The sequence below is a fragment of the Pseudophryne corroboree genome, chromosome 5 (assembly GCF_028390025.1).
Source record: "Pseudophryne corroboree isolate aPseCor3 chromosome 5, aPseCor3.hap2, whole genome shotgun sequence".
NCBI lineage: Eukaryota > Metazoa > Chordata > Amphibia > Anura > Myobatrachidae > Pseudophryne > Pseudophryne corroboree.
The window spans coordinates 441,242,027-441,254,623 of NC_086448.1; the positions used below are offsets into that span (position 1 = coordinate 441,242,027).

Genomic DNA, 12,597 nt, shown 5'->3' on the forward strand with positions numbered 1-12,597 from the left:
GGCCTTGCAACTATGCCGAGCTGCTACCTGGTCGGGGAAGAACACTTTTGTGAAGTTCTACAAATTTGATACCCTAGCCAAAGAGGATACCCATTTTGGGCAGTCTGTACTGCTGCAGTCTCTGCACGTTCCCACCCGTTCTGGAAGCTTTGGAACGTCCCCATCGTACTATATTCCCCCAGTATCCCTTATGGATGCTAGAGAAAATAGGATTTTCTCATAGTCCATAAGGGATTTTTGGCGACTGCCTCAGTGCGTGGACTTGTCTGCAGGTTCTTGTTCTATAGTTACCCGTTCAGTTGTTGTCCGTTGCTGTTATCTCACCACCTTTCTGGTTATCATGTACCTTCTCTCATATGTCCTTTCTCCTTTGGGCACATTTTTACCTATAACTGCCTGTGGGAGGGGGCATAGAGGGGAGGAGCCAGCACACCCAGTTGAAGAAATTTAAAGTGCACAGGCTCCTTTAAACCCCGTCTATACCCATCGTACTAGTTTCCCCCAATATCCCTTATGGACTACGAGAAAAGGATTTACGTGTAGGTATTAAAATCCTTTTTTTGTTTTTTACATTTTAGAAAACCAGAAGGTGAACACCCAAAGGATTTCAGGTATACAAATTACTACTTTTTATATATTTATACAGTACATACATTTGTACTTTTATATACAGATGGGTCCACAGTTATCTTGACTAGTTTTCTGCGCCTAGGAACAACATGATTTATTAGCATAAACCCTTCATCTATTGTTCTCAGCTGCAATACAATACAGAGAACAATACAGCAGTGGATTAAGTCCAACTGCCCAGTCTCAGTTAATCTTATTAACGGTCAAGATAAACGTGGACCCATCTGTATGGGGGTGCATTTATTCAGAGTGCAACAAAATACTTACAGATAACTACGTTTTCCAGTGTCACTGACATTTCTTTTCTTCATTCCTGATTACTTTGTGTAGTGCAGCTCATTCAGTGCAGGCGGAAGCAATCTTCTAGTATAATGGAAAGTGACTGATTCTTGGTGATTTGTTAACATTTCTCAGACAGCAAAGTGGATGTTGGAAACACCTTAGGGTTTAGAGCACTGTGCAGGGAGAATGAACACTTTACATTTATTGGTGAAAGTACATGCTACACTCCCTCTTTACCCATGTGGCTGCCTCGAAACTTCAGTTTTCTGAAGTGCACACCAGAAGCCATTACAGGTTGAGTCTCCCTTATCCAAAATGCTTGGGACCAGAGGTATTTTGGATATGGGATTTTTCCGTATTTTGGAATAATTGCCTAACATAATGAGATATCATGGTGATGGGACCTAAATCTAAGCACAGAATGCATTTATGTTACATATACACCTTATACACACAGCCTGAATGTAATTTTAGCCAATATTTTTTTATAACTTTGTGCATTAAACAAAGTGTGTGTACATTCACACAATTCATTTATGTTTCATATACACCTTATGCACACAGCCTGAGGGTCATTCAATACAATATTTTTAATAACTTTGTGTATTAAACAAAGTTTGTGTACATTGAGCCATCAAAAAACAAAGGTTTCACTATCTCACTCTCACTCAAAAAAGTCTGTATTTCGGAATATTCCGTATTTCGGAATATTTGGATATGGGATACTCAACCTGTACTTGGTTGCTGGTAGGTGCTAATCTGTTCGTTCTTTATAGGTTATTGTATTCATATAGGTTATATTGTTTTAAACTGCTCTTACCAGCTCTCAGAGGCATCCTTCAGCTGGAACAGTCACTCCTCTCACAGGTATTACCCAGGATTCCTAAACCTACAGACATCTTGCTGATTCTAGTGCTGAACAATATACACAAGATGTCACCTCGCTTCATTGGGTAACGTGCTCCTGAACAGGGGCGGTAGTTGCAGGGTAACCAGTTCTGTCGTGTGTGGTGGGGAGGAGAGGGGTATCTTTTCCAGATCTCACTCCAAATTGACTTGTGTCCAGGTTGGAGTACCATTGGTGTACCCCCTAAGATTGCAAAGCCAACCAGGGTCAAGTCAATGCAGGCTGTTATGGAGTTCTGGCAGCTTGCCAAATGTTACTGGGAGCCAACTAGTGTTTCTCCCTTTTACTGCTTCTTTCAGGGGTGTTATAGAACCAACAGGTAGTGACATTGCTTCCGCAGTGACCTCCAACAAGCACCCTTTGGCCGCCCCTACATCCATACCATACAATACAAATTGGTCTCCTACCATGGCATGATCAGTGCAGTGCCTCCTTCACTTCTATCCCATCTGTGTCACGCCTGTCTGTCTGCCCCTCCCCTTTAGAATGTAAGCTCTCACGAGCAGGGCCCTCTTTCTCATGTGCTTATTCCCTCTCTTAGACCATTTTCTACTACATATTTCCTACAATGGCACCTACACCACAGTTTCTGCAAACATGAGGATTATTTCAGTGACTTGTCTCCTGATGCAGAATTGTTTATATACCATTTACTTGCCCTACATTATGTAGTACTGTATAAGTATTTTTTTTCTTTCTGTTTTGCTCATTTATTTATGTTTCTTTGTCAGGCTGCTGCAGAACCCTTGTAGCACCATATAAATAAACAATAATAATAATTGTATTCTTCCTTAGATAAAATAACGACCTCTAGTCATAACCCTATCTAGATAATGGGAACATCATCTTCCAAGGCTTCATCAGTGCTGAAGGAGTCAGGCTTTGAATTGTTCCCTTGAAGAGTGTGAGTTGGTAGAGTGCTTTGATACATGGTTCCTCTAGCATGCATCTTGGACAGTAGGGAAGAACAAGGAATTGGAATTTCCAGACCCTTCTCTGTTTTAATGTCAAGTGTATTTCTCTGACGTCCTAAGTGGATGCTGGGGACTCCGTCAGGACCATGGGGATTAGCGGCTCCGCAGGAGACAGGGCACAAAAGTAAAAGCTTTAGGATCAGGTGGTGTGCACTGGCTCCTCCCCCTATGACCCTCCTCCAAGCCTCAGTTAGATTTTTGTGCCCGGCCGAGAAGGGTGCAATCTAGGTGGCTCTCCTAAAGAGCTGCTTAGAGTAAAAGTTTGTTAGGTTTTTTATTTTCAGTGAGTCCTGCTGGCAACAGGCTCACTGCTACGAGGGACTTAGGGGAGAGAAGTGAACTCACCTGCGTGCAGGATGGATTGGCTTCTTAGGCTACTGGACACCATTAGCTCCAGAGGGAGTCGGAACACAGGTCTCACCCTGGGGTTCGTCCCGGAGCCGCGCCGCCGACCCCCCTTGCAGATGCCGAAAAGTGAAGAGGTCCAGAAACGGCGGCAGAAGACTCTTCAGTCTTCATAAGGTAGCGCACAGCACTGCAGCTGTGCGCCATTGTTGTCAGCACACTTCATAGCAGCGGTCACTGAGGGTGCAGGGCGCTGGGGGGGGGCGCCCTGGGCAGCAATGATAGTACCTTATTCTCGCTAAAAATACATCACATATAGCCCCTGGGGGCTATATGGATGTATTTAACCCCTGCCAGGTCTCAGAAAAACGGGAGAAGAAGCCCGCCGAAAAGGGGGCGGGGCCTATTCTCCTCAGCACACAGCGCCATTTTCCCTCACAGAAATGCTGGTGGGAAGGCTCCCAGGCTCTCCACTGCACTACAGAAACAGGGTTAAAACAGAGAGGGGGGTCACTTATTTGGCGATATGTATATATATATTAAAATGCTATAAGGGAAAAACACTTATATAAAGGTTGTCCCTGTATAATTATAGCGTTTTTGGTGTGTGCTGGCAAACTCTCCCTCTGTCTCCCCAAAGGGCTAGTGGGGTCCTGTCCTCTATCAGAGCATTCCCTGTGTGTGTGCTGTGTGTCGGTACGTGTGTGTCGACATGTATGAGGACGATGTTGGTGAGGAGGCGGAGCAATTGCCTGAAATGGTGATGTCACTCTCTAGGGAGTCGACACCGGAATGGATGGCTTATTTAAGGAATTACGTGATAATGTCAACACGCTGCAAGGTCGGTTGACGACATGAGACGGCCGGCAAACAAATTAGTACCTGTCCAGGCGTCTCAAACACCGTCAGGGGCTGTAAAACGCTCATTTACCTCAGTCGGTCGACACAGACACGGACACTGACTCCAGTGTCGACGGTGAAGAAACAAACGTATTTTCCTTTAGGGCCACACGTTACATGTTAAGGGCAATGAAGGAGGTGTTACATATTTCTGATACTACAAGTACCACAAGAAGGGTATTATGTGGGGTGTGAAAAAACTACCTGTAGTTTTTCCTGAATCAGATAAATTAAATGAAGTGTGTGATGATGCGTGGGTTTCCCCCGATAGAAAATTATTGGCGGTATACCCTTTCCCGCCAGAAGTTAGGGCGCGTTGGGAAACACCCTTTAGGGTGGATAAGGCGCTCACACGCTTATCAAAACAAGTGGCGGTACCGTCTCCAGATAGGGCCGCCCTCAAGGAGCCAGCTGAGAGGCTGGAAAATATCCTAAAAAGGTATATACACACATACTGGTGTTATACTGCGACCAGCGATCGCCTCAGCCTGGATGTGCAGCGCTGGGGTGGCTTGGTCGGATTCCCTGACTGAAAATATTGATACCCTTGACAGGGACAGTATTTTATTGACTATAGAGCATTTAAAGGATGCATTTCTATATATGCGAGATGCACAGAGGGATATTTGCACTCTGGCATGTGCGATGTCCATATCTGCCAGAAGATGTTTATGGACACGACAGTGGTCAGGTGATGCAGATTCCAAACGGCACATGGAAGTATTGCCGTATAAAGGAGAGGAGTTATTTGGGGTCGGTCCATCGGACCTGGTGGCCTCGGCAACAGCTGGAAAATCCACCTTTTTTTACCCCAAATCACATCTCAGCAGAAAAAGACAGTCTTTTCAGCCTCAGTCCTTTCGTCCCCATAAGGGCAAGCGGGCAAAAGGCCAGTCATATCTGCCCAGGGATAGAGGAAAGGGAAGAAGACTGCAGCAGGCAGCCCATTCCCAGGAACAGAAGCCCTCCACAGCTTCTGCCAAGTCCTCGGCATGACGCTGGGGCCGTACAAGCGGACTCAAGTGCGGTGGGGGGTCGTCTCAAGAGTTTCAGCGCGTAGTGGGCTCACTCGCAAGTGGACCCCTGGATCCTACAAGTAGTATCCCAGGGGTACAGACTGGAAATTCGAGACGTCTCCCCCTCGCAGGCTCCTGATGTCTGCTTTACCAACGTCTTCCTCCGACAGGGAGGCAGTATTGGAAACAATTCACAAGCTGTATTCCCAGCAGGTGATAATCAAAGTACCCCTCCTACAACAAGGAAAGGGGTATTATTCCACACTATATTGTGGTACTGAAGCCAGACGGCTCGGTGAGACCTATTCTAAATGGGAAATCTTTGAACACTTACATACAAAGGTTCAAATCAAGATGGAGTCACTCAGAGCAGTGATAGCGAACCAGGAAGAAGGGGACTATATGGTGTCCCTGGACATCAAGGATGCTTACCTCCATGTCCCAAATTGCCCTTCTCACCAAGGGTACCTCAGGTTCGTGGTACGGAACTGTCACTATCAGTTTCAGACGCTGCCGTTTGGATTGTCCACGGCACCCCGGGTCTTTACCAAAGTAATGGCCGAAATGATGATTCTTCTTCAAAGAAAAGGCGTCTTAATTATCCCTTACTTGGACGATCTCCTGATAAGGGCAAGGTCCAGAGAACAGTTGGAAGTCGGAGTAGCACTATCTCAAGTAGTTCTACGACAGCACGGGTGGATTCTAAATATCCAAAATCGCAGCCGTTTCCGACGACACGTCTGCTGTTCCTAGGGATGGTTCTGGACACAGTCCAGAAAAAGGTGTTTCTCCCGGAGAAAGCCAGGGAGTTATCCGAGCTAGTCAGGAACCTCCTAAAACCAGGAAAAGTGTCAGTGCATCATTGCACAAGAGTCCTGGGAAAAATGGTGGCTTATTACGAAGCGATTCCATTCGGCAGATTCCACGCAAGAACTTTTCAGTGGGATCTGCTGGACAAATGGTCCGGATCGCATTTTCAGATGCATCAGCGGATAACCCTATCTCCAAGGACAAGGGTGTCTCTCCTGTGGTGGTTACAGAGTGCTCATCTTCTAGAGGGCCGCAGATTCGGCATTCAGGATTGGATGCTGGTGACCACGGAGGCCAGCCTGAGAGGCTGGGGAGCAGTCACACAGTGAAAAAATTTCCAGGGAGTGTGATCAAGTCTGGAGATTTTTCTCCACATAAATATACTGGAGCTAAGGGCAATTTACAATGCTCTAAGCTTAGCAAGACCTCTGCTTCAAGGTCAGCCGGTATTGATCCAGTGGGACAACATCACGGCAGTCGCCCACGTAAACAGACAGGGCGGCACAAGAAGCAGGAGGGCAATGGCAGAAACTGCAAGGATTTTTCGCTGGGCGGAAAATCATGTGATAGCACTGTCAGCAGTGTTCATTCCGGGAGTGGACAACTGGGAAGCAGACTTCCTCAGCAGGCACAACCTCCACCCGGGAGAGTGGGGACTTCATCGGGAAGTCTTCCACATGATTGTGAACCGTTGGAAAAGACCAAAGGTGGACATGATGGCGTCCCGCCTGAACAAAAAACTGGACAAGTATTGCGCCAGGTCAAAAGACCCTCAGGCAATAGCTGTGGACGTTCTGGTTACACCGTGGGTGTACCAGTCGGTGTATGTCTTCCCTCCTCTGCTTCTCATACCCAAGGTATTGAGAATTATAAGACGTAGAGGAGTAAGAACTATACTCGTGGCTCCGGATTGGCCAAGAAGGACTTGGTACCCGGAACTTCAAGAGATGCTCACAGAGGACTCATGGCCTCTGCCGCTAAGAAGGGACTTGCTTCAGCAAGTACCATGTCTGTTCCAAGACTTACCGCGGCTGCGTTTGACGGCATGGCGGTTGAACGCCGGATCCTAAGGGAAAAAGGCATTCCGGAAGAGGTCATTCCTACCCTGGTCAAAGCCAGGAAGGAGGTGACCGCACAACATTATCACCACATGTGGCGAAAATATGTTGCGTGGTGTGAGGCCAGGAAGGCCCCATGAAGAAATTTCAACTCGGTCGTTTCCTGCATTTCCTGCAAACAGGAGTGTCTATGGGCCTCAAATTGGGGTCCATTAAGGTTCAAATTTCGGCCCTGTCGATTTTCTTCCAGAAAGAATTGGCTTCAGTTCCTGAAGTCCAGAAGTTTGTCAAGGGAGTACTGCATATACAACCCCCTTTTGTGCCTCCAGTGGCACTGTGGGATCTCAACGTAGTTCTGGGATTCCTAAAATCACATTGGTTTAAACCGCTCAAATCTGTGGATTTGAAATATCTCACAGGGAAAGTGACCATGCTGTTGGCCCTGGCCTCGGCCAGGCGAGTGTCAGAATTGGCGGCGTTTGTCTCAAAAAAGCCCATATCTGATTGTCCATTCGGACAGGGCAGAGCTGCGGACTCATCCCCAGTTTCTCCCTAAGGTGGTGTCAGTGTTTCACCCGAACCAGCTTATTGTGGTACCTGCGGCTACTAGGGACTTGGAGGACTCCAAGTTGCTAGATGTTGTCAGGGCCCTGAAAATATAGTTTCCAGGACGGCTGGAGTCAGGAAAACTGACTTGCTGTTATCCTGTATGCACCCAACAAACTGGGTGCTCTTGCGTCTAAGCAGACGATTGCTAGTTGGATGTGTAGTACAATTCAGCTTGCACATTCTGTGGCAGGCCTGCCACAGCCAAAATATGTAAATGCCCATTCCACAAGGAAGGTGGGCTCATCTTGGGCGGCTGCCCGAGGGGTCTCGGCTTTACAACTTTGCCGAGCTGATACTTGGTCAGGGGCACACCCTGACTGAGGAGGACCTGGAGTTCTCTCATTCGGTGCTGCAGAGTCATCCGCACTCTCCCGCCCGTTTGGGAGCTTTGGTATAATCCCCATGGTCCTGACGGAGTCCCCAGCATCCACTTAGGACGTCAGAGAAAATAAGAATTTACTTACCGATAATTCTATTTCTCGTAGTCCGTAGTGGATGCTGGGCGCCCATCCCAAGTGCGGATTGTCTGCAATACTTGTACATAGTTATTGTTACAAAAATCGGGTTATTATTGTTGTGAGCCATCATTTCAGAGGCTCCGCTGTTATCATGCTGTTAACTGGGTTCAGATCACAGGTTGTACAGTGTGATTGGTGTGGCTGGTATGAGTCTTACCCGGGATTCAAAATCCTTCCTTATTGTGTACGCTCGTCCGGGCACAGTATCCTAACTGAGGCTTGGAGGAGGGTCATAGGGGGAGGAGCCAGTGCACACCACCTGATCCTAAAGCTTTTACTTTTGTGCCCTGTCTCCTGCGGAGCCGCTAATCCCCATGGTCCTGACGGAGTCCCCAGCATCCACTACGGACTACGAGAAATAGAATTATCGGTAAGTAAATTCTTATTTTTACATCTTTCTTGGAGTTAAAGGTTTTACATACTGAAGACTGGATCACACTTTATTGTAATTTTCGGGTGGTATTCATGTGACCGGCGGTCAGCTGACCGATAGTCACATGATCTCCTCCACCATCCCGACTGCTCACTATTCCGATGGTCGGCATGCCGACCAACAGGGACTATTTCCACGACACCCATAGAGTGGGAATAGAACCCGCGGTCGCCACCGAGCCCGTAGCGTGGCGAGCGCATCGAGCCTGCAAAGGGCTTGCTGCACTCGCCCCTCCTCGCCGGGATCCTGGCGTCGTTATGCTGCCAGGATCCCAGCATCTGTAAGCTGACAGACGGTTTCCTGACCGCCGGTCAGCCGTACTACACCCTTAAATTTCAGGTATCCTGCAAATTGCAGTACCTCTGATCTCCGTCTAGCGAAGCTATTGTAAAGTGGAAGTCCCCTCTTAATGTGTGCATGCTCTTACACCTGGTTTCTTAAAATCCATTACTATTCTGGACCTGAACGCTGCTACCTTTCAGGATAGCAAGGATATGAAATTTGATGCATTCCTTAAGGGTTTGCACCTCCAGCAGGGGCCTTCCTTGGAAACTCCTTTCTTCAGCTTGGATCGATAAGGATGTGAAGGAGCGATAGGTGGAAAAAGTGGCTGAAAGCATTGGTTCTTACTGAATTTTCTACTGCGGTTATTGTATCTGTGGTTTTGTGTACCTCTGGAAAGCTGCAATTGATTTGCATTTTGATCTTGGCATGCCATGTACAGTGAGGCAAAAAAGTATTTGGACAGCCACCGATTGTGCAAGTTGACCCACTTAAAAAGATGAGGTCTGTAATTTCCATCATAGGTACACTTCAACTGAGAGACGGAATCTGAAAAAAACAGGAAATCTTTGTAGGTATGATTTTTAAACAATTTATTTGTATGTTCTTGCGGAAAATAAATGTCCAAATACTTTTTTGCCCCACTGTACTTTACTTCCTACATTGGATGGAGAATTAGACTAGAGTACATTCTCACCTCTAGAGAGATCCTGTTCTTTCTTTTTTTTTTAGTTTGAAAAACAAAAAACAAAAAAAAAAACATTCTTTCCGAGGTCATTAGTGGACAAACAGACAGCATGATTTGCTTGAAGCTCGTCCTTGTTCTCCTGTGTTGAGGGCCTATCTGCTTTTCTTTTATTGCATACATTCTACAGTAGATGTCCTAATGTCCTCTTCCAGTGGATTTTTTCACTACAGACCTACAGAGAGAAAATAACTTAAGTATTTTATATTTCTCTTACGTCCTAGAAGATGCTGGGGTCCACTTTAGTACCCAGGGGTTTTAGATGGGTCCACTAGGAGCCATTTGCACTTTAAGAGTTTGAGAGTGTGGGCTGGCTCCTCCCTCTATGCCCCTCCTACGAGACTTAGTTTAGAAAATGTGCCCGGGGAGCCGGTCACAGTTAGGGGAGTTCCTAGAGCAGGGGTGGCCAACCAGTCGGTGACAGAGCCAAAAAAAACCTTGTTAGGTACGTGTCAGAGCCGACATCGAGTCGATGGCGCGCATGCAAAAATGGAATGTGGCCTTGTGCCTGCTAGGCCACACCCCTGGTATAAAATACATTGAAAAAGCCAGAACGACATAAAATACTTTTTTTTAAAACCAGATCCATTGAAAAAGCCACTTTCACAAAATATATAATTGAAAAAGCCAGATTCACATAAAACAATTTCAGCTCCGCCGTGTCACTCCAGCCAGCTCCCCCATGTGTCACAACTGCCAAGACCCTGCTATGTCACTCCAGCCAGCTCCCCCATGTCACTCCTGCTAGCACTCTCCTATGTCACTCCAGCCAGCTCCCCGTGTCACTCATGCTAGCTCTCCCATGTGTCACTCCAGCCAACACCCTCCTGTCACTCCAGACAGCTCTTCCAAGAGTCATTCCTGCAATCACCCTCCTATCACTCCATCCAGCTCCCCCATGTGTCACTCCTGCAACCACACGCTTATGTCACTCCTGCTACCACCCTCCTATGTCACTCCAGCCATATCTCCCATGTGTCACTACTTTCAGCACCCTCCCATATCACTCCTCCCAGGACCCTCCTGTGTCTCTCCAGCCAGCTCTCTGCCATGTGTCACACTAGCCCAGCCTCATGTATCACTACAGCCCCCCCATCAACTCGTGCCATTGCAGCAGTACCTAATGTGTCCTCTGTTTGCTTGTGGGTGTCTCACCTCTAGTATCTGGCTCTTCAGTTTTCAGTCCCTGTAGTGCTGCTGCGTGTCTGGCTGGAGTGTAGCGATTTTTGTACCTGTTGTGGTCACATGATTTAGAGTGTTGGGAGCCACATTTGAATAAAGAGAGAGCCACATGCGGCTCAAGAGCCACAGGTTGGCCACCGCTATCCTAGAGCTTCTTTCGTTTTATTATTTTTCGAAGAGTTAAGTTAGGCACAGGGAGGCTGCTGGCAACAGCCTCCCTGCTTCGTGGGACTTGGGGGTGGGGAAGTAGTGTCTGCCCTGAGGGGTTTTGAGCCAGTATCTCCGCTGACAGGACATTAGCTCCTTAGGGGGGTGATCGATAGCCGCCCCAGGCGACCGCTCACTCCGCAGAATGTCGCCACCCCTTAACAGAGCCAGAAGAATTCTGGTGGCGAATGAGTCACCGGCCCCCTCAGCAAGCGGGGATCTGGTGTGAAGATGGCGGCAACAGGGTGGGAGCGCAGTATTAACTGCGCTCCGGAGGCTCAGCGGTACATAGCGCGGCGCTCTGAGGGGTGCCCTGAGCCAGCGCTGATGCCCTACACTGGTCAGCAAGTCTGTCAGGGACCTCTGTTACACTGCCAGCAGAAATCCTCAGGCCAGTATAAAGAATTGAACAGCGGGAAACAGCGCCATGTTCAGGGGGCGGAGCTTCCGCTCAGAGCGGACCCAGCAGCGTTCAGCGCCATTTTCCTGCCTGCAGATCCTCTACAGAGACGCTGACAGGGAGAGCTGTCCCTCCAAGCAACTCCAGCTATCCTGTGCGGTAACAGGGGGTTGTAGAGGTGGGGGGAGGGCTGTGTAAATATTGTGTAGTCTATTAAGGTACACAGTAAGCGCTGGGTAGTTGTATTATACAGTATCTACCTCAGTAAGCGCTGTGTGTGGGTTGGCTCCAATCTGTGTCTCTGTGGCATACTTGGGGGTAAACTGTGTCTGACATTTCCCTGTGTGTGTGTGTGGGAGTTTGTTGTCTCACATAGCCATGTCTAGGGACTCTGTGTCATATGCTGCAAAGGATGCTTCCTCTTGGGAGGATTCCATTCCATGTACAGATCCCTATTAATTATCCTGAGTGGTTGACCTCTATTAAGGGGCTGATCTCTACCATGATAGCTCATTCTGAGACTGAAACTCAGGTGTTAAAGAACTCTATGGCAGTTTGGTCAGGTTCTGTTCCTGTTCCTGCAAAATCCCCTAGTATGTTCCCACAGAAACGTGCACTTGCCCAGATTATGCATGATGACGCTGATACAGCAGACGGTGATGGGGACGTGCTGAGGGGGGCGACATCCCTTGCAGAGGGGGTGCAGCTCATGGTTGAGGGAATTAGAGATGTGTTAAATATTACTGACACAACACCTGAGCAGGTTGAGGAGGCTTACTTCACTTACAATAAGAAAGCCTCGCTAACCTTTCCTGCGTCAAAAGAATTGAACGCTATATTTGAATAATCCTGGGAAAACCCAGAGAAAAAAATCCAGATCCCAAAAAGGGTTCTGGTTGCTTTTCTCTTTCCTGAGGAGGATGGAAGAAAATGGGAAAACCCACCCATAGTTGATGCATCTGTCTCCAGACTGTCTAAAAAGGTGGTTTTACCTGTCCCTGGATCTACCGCGTTAAAAGAACCGGCTGATCGTAAGATTGACACTAAGCTCAAATCCATATACACTGCTTCAGGAGTGGCGTTAAGGCCCACTATTGCCTGTGCATGGATTTCTAAAGCCATAGTAAAGTGGTCGGGCACATTACTAGAGGATTTGGATACAATGGATAGAAGTGAGACTGAGTTGTTTTTACGTAAAATACAGGATTCTGCGGGGGTTCATGGTGGAATCCATGAAGGACCTGGGTACGCTGACTGCACGGATTTCTTCCATGTCGGTCTCCGCTCACAGGAGACTCT

At 47.6% G+C, this 12,597-nt stretch overlaps 1 protein-coding gene across 49 annotated transcripts in view; it reads left to right on the forward strand.

The window, feature by feature from the left end:
- The window catches only part of LOC134927837 (uncharacterized), a 1,188,393-nt gene that overhangs the window by 971,439 nt on the left and 204,357 nt on the right, over positions 1–12,597 (forward strand). For 47 of the 49 annotated variants that reach the window (XM_063922855.1, XM_063922854.1, XM_063922862.1 and 44 more), the window contains one exon: positions 579–611. The exons of the other annotated variants lie outside the window; for them this stretch is intronic. In XM_063922855.1, coding sequence (XP_063778925.1) covers positions 579–611 — 33 coding nt within the window. The remainder of the gene's footprint in view (positions 1–578; positions 612–12,597) is intronic. 49 annotated transcript variants of the gene reach the window in all.